Genomic DNA, 18757 nt, shown 5'->3' with positions numbered 1-18757 from the left:
TTTTTTTTTTTAAAAATTCAGGAACAGTTGAAAGCCAGGATTTACTTCCTAATAACCACTTGGCAAGGAAAGGTCAGTGGGAATTAAAAGAAAAACACACAGATGCAGTATTAGCTACTACAAATCTGGAAGTTCAGTCAGCTTAAATGACTTAAGCAGCAGCCCACAACTTAAATCTTGAGACAAATCAAGCGGTTTCAGGCCTATCCTGAGGAAAAGGCCAAGGTTAGATCCAGAGCAGAAATTCAAATTGAGTTGTTATGAAATTGTGGGGGTTTTCTGATTGCTTCTCTTAATATCCTGCCTGCCTGATTCTTGTTGCCAAATTTCTTGAGTCATCACTTATACGCAAAGACTAACTGCTAAATGCAGTGACTTGTGCTCTTTGATTTGTTCCTTCCATTTGAGAACCTTCTCTGGTCTCTCCTGAAATTACAAATGTGACAACAATAAACTGCTCTGCAGGAATGGTCAAAGGGATGAAAATCTTGCAGGGTATCACCACCACGCCTACACCTTGCCACTTCCGTTTATGTATTTATTTATTTGGCCACAGCAAAGAAGGAATATGAGTAGGTCAAAACCATGATTTAGAAACACATGGAATTAATGGGAAGGTGTCAAGGGAAAACAACTTAGGTATTTAAATTAGTAAAAAGAATTTTAGCACTGTTGTTGCAAGGGATTACGAGAAAGCAGAAAGGGGTGACCCCTGTGAGCAAGATAATGTTGCACATTTCTAACAGCAAGAATAAGTTAGGTGCTCTGTGGTTTATAATGAGAAGGAAGAACTTCTGGTGTTTAGGAAGCCAGATCAAGGAAGGCCACTGGAAGACAATGTTCAAATCTCACTTGACACCATCAAACAGGTGTGTACAGCTGTAGTTCTTTAGCTAAAGATGCAGCAGTGAGCCTCTCCTGGCTGGTTATATGTTTCCTTCCAGTTCCATCTCTTCAGCTTTGTGCTGAGCAAAAGAGATGTTGGCTTTATGACAGGTTTCATTCAGCAGCTACTTAGGCTTTCACTGGGGTTTATTTTGTTGTTTGTTTTTTTTTTTTTCTCCCGCTATCTGATTGGAATGGTTCATGGTAAACTAGAAAAAAAGAGGAAGCCAGCATGAGGAGTATCATGGAATCTCAGTGGTGACAAGAGATTTTGCAGACTCTTAGCACATAAATGAATTTCATCTGGAATGAAGGGAAAAATATCTGCCTTCCTCTGAAGAGGGTGTGGTGAAGTAAACAAAAGAGCCCAGTAGGAGGAACTTTCCCCTAAAAAGAGGAAAGAAAAGAGGAATTGGTCGCTACTCATCTGTATTTAACCGAAAAAATCAGGAACCCAAGCCCTTATTACAATTTCTGCTCACACCAGTGAACTTTACAGGAAAAATATAACTTCTGCTTTTTTTCCTGCTTAATCATTTCATCAACAAAACAGTGCTCTAATCTCATGAAGGAGAATAAACCCAGATCAAGCTCAGGTTATGTATTATACCTTACAGCCTTATTAAAAAAATCAGAATCATTTACTACAGGTATCACAGTGATAGGCTCTATATAAACTAAACTCTCCATATAGTTGGGAAAAAGAAGAGATACAGAGTTAACTTTATAAAAGCAGATCACACTGACTTAAATACCTGCTATAGCATATTTTTCAAGGTGACTGAGGAAACCAAATCTCATCTTGGAAGTCAATTAAAAAACCCTATCCTTTGAAAAGAATAACTAAGTGGTTCTCTCCCAACCACTAGATGACAGTGGATGGTCCTCACATCAGGTCTGGTGTACTTGAGACCAAAGACATCACAATATTTGTAAGGTTGAAATGATGTTACCGGTCCCTATGCTATTTTAAGACAATTTTACATTTGGCTACAAAAATGTGTGCATCACAAGAAGTTTTATTGGCATATTTGCTTTATTGTTAACAAGTGGCAAATTAGCATCAGGTGGTGATTTACATTTATTAATTAAAACAGAACTGACACTTTAAAATAAACATAATATACCAAATAAGATGCAAACCAACCCAGGAATTCTGAAAAAAACCACTGGATGGTCACAAACACAAATATTCAATGTACTGAGGGCCAAGGCAAACATAATAAATGCAATGCTGACAAAATTAATCACCTCAAACACAGGAATGAACACTTCATTTAAAAACATGGAACATTAATAAATAAACTTAGGAAGATACATACTAAGTATCATATGAAGGATGAACACCAAGAGTTGGAGCAATCGTATAAAGTAGGTATTGTAACAGTCTAGAATACTCAGCACTTTACAGATAGGACCCAAATCCATTCATGCTTCTGCCGGAAATCCAAATACAAATACAGAACTATGGTAAACCACGCACGACTATTAAGAACTTAAGTTCAATACTCAGCAATATTAAACTGAATATTTGATTTGCTGACTCAAAAGCTAATGTTCACATTGGAGAAATACATTTTTGCTATTGATTATTTTTGTAGAGAAGAAACACTAATTAAGAGAAAATCTGAAAAAGCTTTTTTCTCGCAACATGAAATGGAATGGAGCTAAGTAGGATCCTCCAGAAATGTGTATTCTGGAATGACATAACAAAAACAAACCCCCACTAAACTAGTACGCAAGAGTAATCTCTTCTATTGTGAATACTGGAAAGAAAATATCAACCAAGTTAACCGCTGAATACAGCTAGAGAATCTTTTACCTAACATTTCTTCCACCACCGCAATTAGGTTAACTCAAACCTTACTCAGTGGGTTGAAAAAAAACCAACCAACCAAACCAAACCAACCAGCAACAAAACCATCACAAGTTGGAATGAGCTGTACTTGAAAGACAATAAAACTATTTTCAGAGTCACCAAAACCAATTTCACCAAAGATGAAAATTCTACCCTGCCATACAACCCATATAATTATTCATAGCTTAATCAAACTGAAAAGAATTAAAGTTGCAAAAGTGCCAACATTAAAAAAAAAAGCTTGTGACAAGTTTGTTCTTTACATGTATACAAAGCCTATGTGATGGAAACTAGCACTTCTTGAGAACCTTGCAATAACATAGACAATACCATTTCATTTTATACTCAGACTAATTACATAGCCTACATCAGCACTGCTACATGCCTTGTTTATTAGCATTTAAACTACTGCAGTCATACCTCCTTCCACTGATTTGATAAGCGTGCGTCACGAAACGGTTCTCTTTGCACACTGCATTTCAGGCACTAACTCTCAGTTGCAATGGTGAATTAGGAGCTAGTCTCTCTCAGATGACAGAGAACTTCCATGACACTTGAAGACTGGGTCAGGTCTTAAAATACATTTTGGAGTTACTAGCCTGCGAACCTCGCTACCTGCGGCACTCGTGGAAGAGCCTGAGCAGCTGCTGCCTGCGGCACTGCAAGAACAGGTTCTGCACCCAGAGCACCATGGAGAGCTCCCCACGTGCCACCGCCTGCTTCCCAGCCAAGGTTGAGCCTTTCAAATCCACTCAGGGGAATTTAATGGCTCTTCGAGTGTCTTTGGCAAATTTGAAAATTTCTGCCTAAACGTTCACTTCATAGGTACAAGCTGAAACGGTGGTGAAGCACCTCCCCATGCCCACTTCTCTGGAGCGGTGTGTAAGACTGAGGGTATAATTATCCATACAACCATCTACTTAAGTTACTGTGTATTTAGAGATTCCAGTTCTGAACCTACCTAGGATGTGAGTACCATGCATAAATATAAACCTGTGTAAGATACATCATATAAAGATTAAGCCTTATGCTATGTTGGTTTTACTACTGAAGCTGGTTTTTTTTCGTAACTCCACTGCACTTTTACCAGTATAGTTCCAATGATCTTGCACTCCCTTCTGGCACAGAGGTATCCCTTGTGTAACAGATTTTCACAAAAGCAGAACGGGAATGCAAACACCCTCAGGCCAGACCTCAAAACCAGCCTTCTTGTTTCTTTATATGAAATTTTACCTTTGACTTTTTTCTGCCTTTTCTAATTGAATGGAAGAACCTCAGTAAGCACATTAGGAAGATCTAGTGGCAGACAGTAAACGAAAGTCTGTCAGAGGGTCAGACATTGGTATAGAAATCATTAAAACAATCACATCAATAAATTTCACTTTAGATGGACAGAAACTGCAATAGTCTACTGTCTCAGGATTCACAATCCTCCAGTAGCATTCAGTCCTGTTTTGTATCAACTCTGCTTTAGCAAAACCATTTTTTACATTTGTATAACTTACGAGTTCTCACAAAATACACGCGTGCGCTCACACGCACACCCTATACATATATATATTTACACACACACAGAGAACTGGAAAGACAGATGCAAAACAGAGTAATCATATCATCCTCGTTTTACACATAAAAGCCTAAATTCCTTAGAGTTCAAGTTAAATATCTGTCAACAAGGCATCCAGACAATGACACTAGCTAAGTTTAGACTCATCAGTGAAGTAGATCAGCAGTGCATAGTTCATCTAGGGGGTTTATCTTCACAATTACCAATATTTTGATTCTTAAGACATTTTGGAACACTCTTTTCAGTATATGTACCCATGTTTTTTCCTCCCATGAAAACCAAGGCATAAAGGCAGGGGGGAGGGTTAGGGCAAGTGGGTTTGGATGTAGGTGATTAATAAATTAAATTTGGGAACTTCCTGACACATCTAATATACCTAAAGATTCAAAATTCAGACTCCATCTCCCTTAACAGTTTCTTTTTTCTTTAAATATAACAAATTTGTTTCCCATATTCAGTTCTGCAGAGGCATTATGAAAACAAATCTATTTCCTAACAAACATTCCATTGAGATGGAATTACAGCAATCTGTGCTGATAATTTGTGTAATACCATCTATGGTCTGTAACATCAGAGACTTTAGAAACCCATGTCATTCAGTAACAGCTGATAAAGTGGAAATATACTAGGCCTCTGACAGTCTCACTATGCTGTAGTAAACTGCATAGTCAATTATATTTTCATTGTCTGTTTATATTTATTGTAGATTCAAAACACATACACATTATCCAATGTTACTATCAACAGTCATTTATGTTTCACTAGATCTTCTTGTAAGGCCAAATTAAAAGTTCAGGAAATCTTTTAAAAATTCTTCTTTCAGTTCAGGTTAATCCCCTGTCTAGTCCTTGCTATAAATCATAGAAGTGTAAATGAAGTAAATGATGTGTCACTTGAGTAATTTACTAAATGCTGCATTGGAAGCAAAGAGTTACACAAACAGCTCAAAAAGCAGAAATTACGGTAATTGTATGTGGATTGATCTGAAACTAGAAAACCTGCCACCTACATTTCGAAGGAGAAACAATGTTTTTTCTACAGTTACAGCAATCCTGGAAAACCTAGAAGGTATTTATTTCCTTACTAAACTTTCCCTTTGTAGAAAGCATTTTCAATAAATGGTAAAATGCATTTTTCCAGCAGAAACAAGAACTGGAAATTCATCATGTCAAAGGAATTAATTCCTCAGTAGATTCGCTAACTGATCAAACCTATTCTGGACTTGTATCTTTGCTGATGGACACTCAGCTTGCAATAATTCAGTCTGCAGACCTCCATGGCCCAAGTCCACAGCAAATTTTCTAAAGCAGGCTTATGTATGCAAAAGATGCAGGATTCCGATTTTTCCAAGTACAGATATGAATGTGCCAAAAATATGGATCCTAGAACCTAAACTACCTAGAACATAATTTGGCTAAGATTTGTCAGTTCTAATTATCATTACCAGTCATCCATCCTCAGTAGCCAGCTTATGCAAATTATAATAAAACAAGACTACACTGAATGAAGGATAATGTCTAAAAATAATTTTGTATAAAAAGTGTAAGACAATTCCACACCATTGAACTAATTCTAAAACATCAATAGTTTGTGGCCTGCAACATGACTACATCAAGTCTCTTTAAATCTCTCATCCTCCAAGACTGGTACCTGCTTTTGGAGATGCTTTTCCTCAATCATGCTTTCTTCAAAATTGGCCCCATTGATAGTAAACACAAGTTTTGAGAATGCAAACAATGATCATAGTACTATCATGGAACACTACATTATATTTTGCATAAGCTACAAAGAAACTATATTAATTGATACTAATGGTGTTTGTGAGCTGAAAGTAACAATTTCTGACAAAAAGAGTGTATTTATTGTGGGAAAGGCACAATTAAGTTATTTCAGATTGGTCTTTCACGCATAACTAAGATGGTGCCAGTACTTCAAAGCAAAACTTCACACAACAAATTACTACATTCAGATACAAGTTAGGTGATTCAGCTTGTGAACAGTTTTAATATCTTGTGTGATTTATAAAAAAAGACAACAACAACTTCCAGGGCCTGACCCTTCTTCCCAACGAATTAATGTGAAATCTGTTACTAACTTCAAGAGCCCGCTGTTCAGAGCCCAAGAACACACAAAATTGCAAAAAACCATGTAAGATATTAACACATAAACCTATGGAGCACAGTAACTCCATTATGCGGTCATATGTAACCTGTGCTATTTGCACAGGAACAAGAATAAAAAACAGTCACTACTTTAATCAAGTCCTACTGCTCTAATAGCATACATTTTTATGGAATTTTTTTTTTTTTTTGTATTGGATACATCAGGAAGGCTGTTTTCAAAATAAAAGCTCAACATTTAGGTAGGATAAGCATAGACTTTGTCTCTCATGAAATGAGGGAAGAGAAAAAAGGAGAGGGACCTTCGGAAACCTTTAAAGACAAAAAGCACAAAATGTGCTAGTCATGGTGGAGCACAGGAGGAGGAAGACTAGTATTTCTGAACAAAAGGAACTTAATAAAATGATGATACCGTATTTGTCCTTATAAATACATAAAAATATTAACAGGTTCTTATTAGAAAACAGAACATGGAAAGCCACAAACAAAAATCTTGCTTTTCTTCTTACATGTGAACACAATTCTCAGGTAGTTTTTCCACTTTGATTCTTTAAAAAAATCCTAGGAAGTAACTGTAAAGTCCAATTAGAAAATTACTGTTAAAGAGTTTAAAGGGATCCAGACTTTCTGCACTTTTAAGTAGGAATTTACAAGGAGTTGCTCCTGTTGTTTTCACTTAGAACATAGCATCTAAGTTACTGTCACATATGAAAGAAATGCCTCCACGGAGAAACTTTTGAAGCCCAAGTTCCTCATGGCTAGTTCCCTATGGGTATTATCCTACATAAGTGATGTAAATAATCCTTTATCTAGTAGGATTTACAAGAAAAATAACATTGAACCACTTCTGCTACCTAAGTTACTTAACACATTTTTACCTTAATTTTAAATATTTCCAACAGAGATTAAAGAGTATTTCCTTGAATGGCACAGTTTTAGGTACCTACTATTTTTATATACAGTATATATATTTGTTTATAAATAACCATGTAACCAGATTGCACTCAGAAAATTACAATATGATGTTTCAACATGTTTGCAGCATGAAGTCTAACTGGAAGGAGTGCTCTAGCTTTCCATGCAGCAGTACATAGCAGATGCTTCCAATTTCTCATTTTCTTTTTGCTTTTAAGAATGTGTTCACACAACCATTCTTCGAATTCCACACTCACAGCAAAACTTTGCCCATTCCACTGGATACCTTGTTCCACATTCATGGCAGAACTTTGATAACTGTACAGGTGAATTTCCTTCGCTGCTTTTTGAACTTCCTCCATTGACTGAGGATGTGTAGTCTCCACTGTCATACCCAATTTTACCGTCGGACCTGAAAATCCGTAGATAAAGAACATTCTCTGTAACTCAGTTCAGTACAACTTGATGCAAAATTATTCTAACCCTTGCAGTGAATTACTGCTATTGTTACTGTCATTTTCACACTTACACTTCCTATTTATAGTGGTATACCTTACAACTCTACCCAGACACCCCTACTTATCTCCAGATACCCACCTTACCTGCAAGAAAACAAAAAATGCCAAAATTTTAGGAGCAGAATCAAATATTTGATTCACTGGTCAGAATAACTGGAGTGTTTGAAAACTTAAAACTTAGTTTGTCAAAACAAGAAAGGCTAAAACAGCAATGAAATTTTTATCCTACTCTTTAAAAGGGCAGAGGGCAGACAATTTGTGTGCATAGCATGCAAATTTCATTCAATTTCAACTGCACCACTCACTTCCCATTTGAAAGACCATTCACTTATTTTTTCAACAGCTCCTAAGAGTTTTTTGACATTTCTAACACTGTCTTCTGTGCACATCTGAGAGAGCTGATGACAAAAGTGTTCTGTTAGACAATAAATATGCAAAATATACTGACTATCTTAAACATATGGCTATGTAGCTAAATAATATGGACAATGAGTTGTCTGTTAACTGCAGAGAACAGTATTTTCCCCAACTTCTTTTGTAGCAAGTACTCCCCTTTAATGAAGGTTCTATTGCTGACAAAATCCACAAAGTTAAAAGCTACCTTGAGTAACTGTCTGAATTGCTAGTTTTTCTTTTGTTTGTTAGAGCACCCGTACTCATGGTTCTTGCCACACTAGGAGGGGTTGATGTCCGTGTTTTTGTTGCGCCTCTAAAACAGAATAAATATCTGATGATTTATATACACACAGAAATATATACAAGAATATGCATTTACAAATGATATAAAAAAATGAGTTCAACAATCTACACATCAATTAATTGTATGAAAAATGTAACTTATTTCCTACCAAGAGCAGACAGAAGAGCTTTGGCATGAATTTACACGGTTTGGACTGAATATGACTTGAATCTCACAATGACAAGCTAAACGGAACAGCAAATCCCTTCCTGTGCATGTATTTACTTTCTATCACACCAAAATACAGGTAGATTCTGCACTACTGGTTGCTTAGTATGTTCTAATGCCTACCTTGACAGACTACAAGTCACTTTTTAGGAGTGGCAGGGCTTTCAGAGAAATTGAGAGCAGCTGACTGCAGGTCTTAATAGTTTAAAAAACAATGTAAAAAGGATACCATATTCTCAATACTTTGTGACCAATATGAAGTGAGTCACAAGACTTTTTCTTCATAGCCACAGACTTTATTTGGGATGCATACTTCTCAGGTAATGCTGTAGATCCTCTTTCTTCAAAGCATAAGTATTATATTTATAAATATATAGAAGCAGGAGAAAAAAGAAAGTCTACCCAGCTGGGCATTAGGGTCTGATTTTTTTTTCTAGCCTGTCAGTGTTCTTAAAGTTGGCTTCAATAGTACCACCACATAGCTGTGAAAGCTGCTTTCCTCAAGACTCATGGGTTTTATGAAAAGCCAGTATGCAATGAATAGCACATCCTAAACATACAGAACATCTCACTGCTTGCTTTGATGAGAACATCAGAACCCCCTGAAAAAAAAATTGAGTAGCACTAAGAAAAAGAGATAGGAAGGGACATCCTTTTATCATCAGAGACCAAGGACAGAATTTTTTGTCATTGCTCAAAAGAATTACCATTCACTGGGATTTCTTCTTCTTTGGCAAGACTTCAGTGACTATGACATCTTGTGCATGACCCACCAAGTTTTTGTGTCCTCATTCCTGAACACCGATGTATAAACGAAATTTAAGTTGGGACTGGGTCATGGGACATTAAAAAAAAAAAAAAATTAAAACAAGACTTCATTTAAAAAATTAGTCACCAAGAGCCCATTCAGCAACAAAAACCCAAAAGTGATTTTTTTTTTTTCTTCCCTTCAGATGAACCTAACTGCTCCTTTCAGCATTATAAACTTAGTCTTGGTTTGGTTTTCAAAGTATATATAAGGAAAAGCATTCAACTCCAGTAACTTCAAATGCAACACTGACAAAACTGAGGAACAACATAACAACTCCTGAATTTTAGACATGTTGCATAAAACATTTCTTCTTTCATGTTATGAGCATAGGCTAAAGATGGCTTTTCAGCTCCTTCCATCACTTAAACACTTCAGTAGCAAAGTGATCAAATCATTAAACACAAAAGTGGAAATTCGGAACTGAATTTAAGATTAAATCAAGTGAAATTATATCTAACTGAAGTATTCAAGTTTATCAAGAATGGCTTCTACATGCAACAGGTAGAGTGGAACCATCAAAGATTCTGGCTCACTGGGCAGAACACCAATGTTCAAACTTCTCCATTAGTTTTCCTGTCTGCCCTCCCATTTAGCAAGGAGATTCTAAAGATGGTTTTATTTAAAACTAATACTGTGCAGACTGAAAAACACTACCTAAGTTATATCAGAATTAAAACCTATCAAAAGTTATGTCAGTCTTTCAGGAGTTACAGAATTTCAGGATAGAAGTTCTAAATGTAACCTAAATTACACTGTTAGAAGTGTGCACAACAGTACAAATGCTAAATACTCTATCTTGTGTTATTTCCCCCATCTCATTTTAAACTGGACAGACAGACCTTTGCTTATAATTGAGTAACATTCATTAGAGCTCAATAGTGGAAAGAACATACTGGACTGTTACTTTACTTGTTATGGAAACTAGAAAAGCATATAAAGAAAAATTCAGCTGTAGACACAGAAAAGGTATGGATCATCATGGATCAGGGATGATCAGACAATAATGCAAAGAAGAGAACTGTGTCTCAATTTCTGTTTAGACAACTCCAAGTAATTTAAAACAATTTTTTCAAAAGTATTACTGACTCAGTTTTCTCTGGATTTTCAACTTTGGACCAACACACTACTTTTTCAAATCTAACAGCATTAATTTCTTAAACTGCAATTTTTTCAGGGTGAACTTTGAATCAATTGTTTTTGACCATAATGCTAGGAGTCCTAGATATTTGAAAGAAATTAACATGAAAAATTGTCCACTATTCTTTCCTGTATTTCAACTGTTCAATTCTCTAAAATAATGTATAATAAACCCTCATACTTTGAAAATTCACCTTATGCTTTAATACTAGGTGTATACTAGAGAAATTTCCCAGAAATCGATGTCTTAAAAACATGATTTGTATGGTGTCTAGTACAGCACACAGGCCACTGATTGAACCAGGGGGGGCAAAAAAAAAAAATATTGAAAAGCCACATTGAAAGTACAGTGTCCACCTGTCTATTGAGGGAGGCAGAGTCCCATGAACAGACAAAACATCATTCCTTAAAGGTTTAACAGGATGTCTTAATTCTGAAGTGTTTAAAAATAGCTTTCTACAAAATTTCTGAAGATTTTTTCCCCAATTAGTTTTCTAAAAACACAGAAAAAAACCAAATCTATTTTCAGACTAGAAACTTTAATGAGTCTTATAGTTAACTGCAACAATTTCTGCAACGATTTCTGCCATTTTTTATGAGTAAATCAACAGAAGTAGCAGGCTGCCACTGTCTACAACTTTATTCATCCCAGATCTAGACACATAATTAGCATCAGGTTTCATGTATATTTGATGACAAATCTTGAAATTGCATCCTTAAGTTGCAACCTGATCTCTAGAGACAGATGTCTTCCAACAAAGTCAGACATTCTTGATTATCTGAACTTTTGCCACCAAAGCTTGGTCTCCTCCGATCTGTCCAACCTCTGCCACTTCTATCTACTTGTCCAGTTCTGTTGTTTTTTTCAGTTTGATTGGATTTCTTTCTTTGTTTTGTTTTTGCAAAGCTATATGAATCCCTGTTCTAAGTTGTATCATGTGAAGTGTTAATGGAGCCTGACAGCAGATGAAGCTGTGTACCAATGCCACCTTGAACTCTTAAAATCTGGACATACCTTTAAAGATGTTTATTATCCATTCTCAATTTCAAAAGAAGTAACACTGAAGGTGACTTTCCTTCCTAAAGCAGCTCATGTTGTACATCTAGTTGAACTACCACCGTGCAAAATGAAAAACTGAAAAAAATTTGTAAAAGCAGCTTGTCTTTTCCTATTTATGAATTCACAATTTGGTTGGATTTTGTCATAAAATACTGAAATATCAAGCCTGCTTCCTGGACAGGGTGTTTCAGATATTCTTGACAGCTATCACTGTCACAACAGCTCATAGTTCTGTGCAGAATCATAAGTAAGTTCCTTATGACTAACAGCATGCATGCCAAAGTCCAGAAACCTTTGCTGTGAACTGTAACCATCCACATTGTTATACTGAATTTAACAATGGCCAGTAGCTATTCATTTGTCAAATGATGTTGGCCCACAAGATATTGAATAACCTCCTGCAAAGAAGGTACTTTTAATTCAGAAACTCAGTGGACATTTGAGTAAGAACAACAGTGATGTTATGAAGAGCAGAACAAGTGCCTATACTCTTAAAGAAGTTCTCTTAACAAGAAAAATCAAATCACTGCTCTATGGATAGGAGCTATTGTAAGCACGTTTAGTAACTCAGCCAAATTTTCAACATCTTAGTAATATATTATAAAATGAAAAACTGACCTAATTTTTGATGGTTCACAGGATTTATAGCTCTAACCAAACATGCAAAGGAACAACAACAACAAAAAAATTCTGTTTGTCTAAAGAGAGCTCCATCTCCTTTCATTCCTTTTGCTTCTTAAAGTAGAAACCCAAGTTCAAATATTCTGGGCCTGCCTCAAAGATGTTTCAGCTTTGGTTATGACACTAAAACAGCACTAAGAGATTTAGACACATTTCTACTATTTAAAGCATTACATTCCATGTATGTGCCACATAGTTCATTACTAATTTCTCTATTGCAATATACTGTAAGGTATTGTTTATGAAGAATCAGCCTATTTGAATTTGGCATCTTCCAAATTATATCAAAGGGTTAACTACAATACAGTATTTATTTCCTTTTTAAAAGATTGGAATACCCTTTCTTCCAAACTTAGATCTTAAATTTTCTGAATATTCAGAAGTCTTTATATGAGGTAAGTTGGACTTAAATAAAAGACTTTACCTCTCATTACAAAGTCTGCCTGGCTTACATTCTTGGACCACCAGAGCTATCTTACAGTAGGAAAGAGATAAATATTTGACTTTAAGAGAATAAAATTACTTTGTCATAAAACATTTGCCTGCAAGGCAGATATCTGTACAGCTATCAGGCTTAAATGCTTACTTCAGCTTTACATGATGCAAATTCAGTTTTATCTCAGGTTTACAAAGGTAGAAGTTCATTACTTAGTCCATAATCAATCAGTGACAGAGGAAATAAAATCTGAGAAAAGTCTTCATCCTTCCTGTCCTACTATGAGGCTGTTTACCTGGCATGAAATAGATACTTATACTAATTACATTATATACTTTTCTCCCACAGCATTTGTATTGAAGACATGCTGGGTAGCAGATGTCAGTCAAGGTCACACTTTTACTATTCCAATGCTTTGGAGGAACATTCTGCAAAACAGATAAACCACACTGATTTGTAATACTTACTTCTTTACAGGCAACAACTCATTTGGTCTTTTGATGGTACTGTCTGTTTTTGTATCAGTGTCATAATACCTTTGCACATCTCTTCCAGTTCGCAGTGGTGGGCCTAACTTGTCCATCTTACTACTAAAATATATAAAGGGGTACTCATAAGGAGATTGCTAGATTGCTATTCAAGTTATCGCAAAAAAAAAATTACTCACAGTTAAATGTTTACATTCCCAAAGAATTCCCATTGACTAAAAAAATGTACAAATCCAGCTTTAATAATCCACCAAACAAAAGGGTTCTTTGTCCTTTGAAGACAGGATTTCAGAGACTTATATTTGGATTAGGTTTCCACCGAATATTTCTTTTTTTATTCTTTTTTAAACCAAACAAAAAATCACTGCCAGTTATCCTCACAATCTGCACAATGCACTCACATTTGGCCTTTTTTCTCTTAAGAATAGCTTTCATAATATCAAACTTATCACATCTAGAAAAGGGGGCTCATAATTACAAGTCATAGTAACTGTGTTAAGATGTTAGAAAATAACAGATGTAAGTACAAGCCTCCTTAACTTTAGAATTGGCAGGAAGGAAAATTTTTCCTTTTTCACTTTTTTTTTTGTGAAGGCTGAACATTGTGCCCAGAGAGAATAACATGCCTTCCATTCTCTTTTCCTTTATGGAGAAGAGAAAAGAACATAGGAAAGCCTGAAAGAAAAACAACTTTGTTTTAATATAAAAAAATTCACTCACAATAGATGGTAGTACACACAAAGGCAATACTTTAATACTTTTTTTACTATTATGGATAAAATTACCAAACCAAAAAGAATAAACCAAAAAAATCAAATTTTAAAAACATTAATTAAATAAATAATAAGAAACCCTGAAATAAAACACACCACCATCCCTCCCACAGATCATCATAAGGAGAATTGTAGCTTTTGAGAAATCACAAATTATATTAGAAAAACTAGGTCTTCAAGTGAAGTTCTGCATTTTTATCATCTTAAACCATAGAGTAAAACCTGCACCTCTACCTCAATAATGTAACCGAAGTTTCTTCTTCTTACAAAAAGCCTAGTAACTTAAGCCTTAACTGGAAAGTGATGACACTTAAGAGTATTTTTATTGATCCTTCTGAAATTAAAGAACTATAAAGAAACAAACCAATCAAGATCAATGGAAATGTCTGGGTAGCTGAAGCTTAACTCTTCTTAAGCTTCTCACCCCTAAATGGAAGTCATAAAGAAAAAAGCAACCAAGCAAGACCAACAGAACACACACTCACACGGAGAGAAATAATTTCTTAGAACTACTCTGCAGTTTTCTGATTCTTGTCATACAACCTTAATAAACCACAAGGCCAGGAAAATTACTGAACAGCTAACTGTTGTCAAGGAAGCATATTATTTTCAATATAGCTAAAGCAAAGGCTCTTGTGTATCTCCAACACCCATATCATGCTACTTTTCATACTCCTTCTGTAGTAACATCATATTAAAAGGCACAGAACCTATAAAGTTTGCAACATAATTTGGTTTTGGGGAAGCTTCTGGTGTAAGCCTTGCAATCCACATTACATCTCTAAAGCATCAAAGGAAATCTCCCCATAAGGAACAAAAATTCAGCAATGCTAAATGATGTTCATTCATTACAAAGTCAGCAGGGAACACTGAGATTTTAGCCTTGTCAATTTAGCCCCAAATAATGCAGGCTGTAAGACAAGTTCCCCTTGAGTTCCTCTTCCCACTCCTTATCCCAAACAGATGTTCTAGTTCAAACTAATTAACTCAGGAAATGCTTAATCAATTCCTGTTTGACCAAATACACACTCTTTACATATTTCCCAAGGACTGAGAATTAAGACTGAGGTCTTTGACACTGCAAGACACATACTCCAATCTATCAAGATTTTCTTAGCTCTTTTCTGAACCTTTAACAATTTATCAACATAATCTGTGAACTCCAGGCACCTACAGCATAGAATACCAAAGACAATAACCTAGAAGCACTCATGATATTGCCAAAATAAAGAACTACAGTATTCTTCCACACTTAAAAAACAAAACCAAAAAAACCAAAGCGGACAGCCCTTTCATGTACTAATGAAAAAAAGCACAATCATAAGAATCTTCTGAAATGCAAAGACCACAAAGACAACTTCTTATTTACCCTGATTTCATTGAAAAAGCTGTGTAAGTTATAGTCTTAATGAAAGCAACAAGCTATTTTAAAAATATAATGTTTTTGAAGGCTACACATGCTGTATGGCAAATATATAAGTGGAATTTAAAATTTACTGATACTGATTAGGTGTGCCATTCATATTGCATTTCAGCTGTAAGACTGGACTGGATGTGTAACTAACAGACGTGATTCCCAGAAGGCATAACTTTGATCAGCTTAACATTAAATAGCATGTTTTATCACCAAAATAAAATCAAATTTACAAAGTAATTCCTAAGGATTCATCTGCCATATTCAAAAACATCACGTAATTTTCCAAGTCCCAGTAAAAAAAAAAAACAAACCTGTTCATAAATGAAACATGCATAGACAATTAATCTGTACATGCAAAAGATCCCTGGCTGGCCACAAACTGTGGTGTCAAGTTCTTCTAGGCAAAACAGTTTGCATGTGGGGGTGGAGTTTGCCTGTTTGCTTAGCCTTAGGATAGGAAGAACCACCTACCCAATTTTTTCTCCTGAAGATCTGATTATTCCTGACAGCTTACTAGAATTGCCCTACCCCTCGAGAAATGTAAGACAGTGCTAAACTCTGTACTCTTAAAAAACATGTATCAAACTTAGTATCTTAACATGATTCACTATCAAAATATAAGCCTAACTATAATTTATGTAGAATTAATTTTCCTTTTCCCAGTTCTTCAACATCAAAAAGATGAATCCTATTTTCACACAAGTGAACGAAGGTTTTCCTACTGACTACAGTAGAGTCTCACATGCTACTCTTGCACTCTCACTTGCTTCTCTAGGACTCAGAAATTATGCCCTTATGCTACACTTCCATTAATACTTAAAACTGGCTGTGCTCTTACTCCGTCCAGGCAGAAAAAGAAAACTCTTACAGCTGAGCTCAGCTGACACATCCTTATCTATGTGTACAAAGTAAGACTCACTAACGCTAACCTAGCTTATGTTGATGATTCTGTGGTGCGCTCTCTCAGTAGTCCTCTACTTGGGAAGCAGAAGAGGAGAATTCAAATTAAAAAATAGTATAGCAAAAATTACTTAAAATAAGGGAGTTCATAAAATTTGGTTGCATTTCTGCTCATACAAAATAAAAATTTTTACTGTGATATTGAAGTTGAACTTTACATGAAATGAAGTTCAAGAATCTTTCCTTTACAGAACTAAACACCTTAGGGACCCACTTCGTTTTAGCCTTCACCTTTCACACAAATGCACGAACAGCTTCACATGCCTGTCACAGCTTCAGGCAGCAGTTCAAGAGTGCCACCTAAAGAGCAAGAGGAAAACTGCACGCCTGTATATTTTAATGACTTCTGGCTGTCACATTAGCCAGCAGATAGTCATTTCTTGCCCCTTTGCACATCCATCACAGAGAACAGGTACCATGATTCTACAGAAAGAGGCAGTGCCTGATTAAATTGCCCCCACCAACATACGTATAAATCATCCTTGATATTGCACAATATAGTTGTAATTCTACTGTTAAGCCTTATTACCTCTCTGCCGAATCTGGAATTTACAACAATCTAGGCAAAAATGAAAGGTTTCACTTAATTAATATGTAAAAAACAACAAAAAAAATTACAGTTTGCCTTAGGGTAAACTGCAGGATCTCATTTCTCACAGCAAAAACTGGAATTTAACCTGGTCAAAATAGTGTGTAGACTTAAAATATTTGCCAAGAAGGAAAAAAAAAAAATAAAAATCACACGATTGCTTAACATTCCATTTGAGAGATTGCCCTTAAAACAATACATGTGCAACACTGCTCAGTAAATCAGTTAACTAACAACTCAGAAGGAAGAGCATGACATCTTACAGCATGAGCTCTGCCTGACTTAGGTACAACAGAATCCCAGATCTCACGCTACGGCTTGTCATTTTACTGGTTAAATCATAAACAGAGCAAAAGAAATACATCTTGTTTCATCCTAATGAAGGTAGTTTTTATGAAATTTTAAAAGCGTTTTTATTTTATAAAATAATTATAGCTGCAATTAGCTATAGCCTAAATTATAAGATGCTTTAATGTTTAAAATCTGTGTCACTACAGTATTAACTGTTCTCACTCTCTGACTTAGGATGTTGACTGTTAGTGTCTCAGTCCCTGCTCTGATAAAATTTTGTAGGTATTTGAACAGAACCCTACATATTTTCCCCTCGCACCCCAGTACTAAGGCTGAGATGATTAAGGCCAAAACTGTCACTAGTGACTGATCTGAGGCACCTAACTCCTCCATATTGTAACTGGTCCTACACCTCTTTACTTCAACATAACTCCTGACAAACTTGTTCTCAGAAGCAAATGAAAAGTAGCTAAAAGAAAAAGAAAGAATTGCTAGGTCTCAGGTATAACACTTAGGAAAGAGACACATTTAACAGCCATCTGTGAGAAGATCTGGTTAGTACGACCAGCAAGAAATCACAAGGACTGGCTGGCAAAGACAAGAATAAAACACAATTTTTTTAGAGCAGACAAATGAGAACGACTGCAAGCAGAAACACACTGACCACATCCGCACTCTTAAAAACTGGAAATTGTGTAGGCAATTAAATGAGTTTATGAACCAAGCTAACATTCACTGCCTCTCAGCAGAGATCATTATCTGAGAGCTATGCCAACCAGAAGTCATCTATTTGCAGTTAACAGCATGTGTGAACAGAGAGAACCTGTGCAAACATCTCTCCATATATTAACTGCTATTTGGCTTGGTCACATCACAATTCTTCCACCAGGCTTCAGAAGAGGAAATGGAAGACTACAGAATACAAAGCAGGAAGTCCAGTGAGCAACTGACTAGTAAAATTAAATAGAACTTCCTTCTTAACAAGTGAAGATCAAAACTTGTGGCCCTTCACAAACCAATACAGACTGCAATTAGAAATTCTATCAACAGGAAAAAGCCTTTCCCAGACAGCTGGGATTCACCACTGGCGTCAGAAACATGCCTTCAAATTATCTCAGCTGACTTTTTTTACTGTGGTTTGCAGATCTACTTGTTTGCCACTCATCAGTAGGTGTTAATTCAGCTGCTGAAAACAGAGAAATGCGATATAAAAAAAAAATCAGTCAGTGAATAACAGAGGGTAGGATTTTCTAACAGTCGAAGCATAGATGCCTACAAACAACAGTGAAGCTGACCTGTAGACCAAGGACTACTAGGACATGGAGGGGGGTGGAGGGGTGGAAT

General features: G+C 35.9%; 1 protein-coding gene across 1 annotated transcript in view; it reads right to left on the bottom strand.

Annotated features, from left to right (window-relative positions):
- Positions 1-1899: 1899 nt before the first annotated feature.
- Positions 1900-18757, bottom strand: part of ZC2HC1A (zinc finger C2HC-type containing 1A) — a 37838-nt gene continuing 20980 nt past the window's right edge. Inside the window, exons 8-10 of the mRNA XM_052787476.1 lie at positions 13363-13485; positions 8465-8572; positions 1900-7757 (exon numbers count right to left, since the gene is read on the bottom strand). Of these exons, the coding sequence (XP_052643436.1) occupies positions 7571-7757; positions 8465-8572; positions 13363-13485 (418 nt within the window). The 3' untranslated portion in view covers positions 1900-7570. The remainder of the gene's footprint in view (positions 7758-8464; positions 8573-13362; positions 13486-18757) is intronic.

The sequence above is a fragment of the Harpia harpyja genome, chromosome 5, assembly GCF_026419915.1.
Source record: "Harpia harpyja isolate bHarHar1 chromosome 5, bHarHar1 primary haplotype, whole genome shotgun sequence".
NCBI lineage: Eukaryota > Metazoa > Chordata > Aves > Accipitriformes > Accipitridae > Harpia > Harpia harpyja.
Note: the sequence above shows the minus strand (reverse complement) of the source record. Positions and strands in the feature narration are given on the sequence as shown.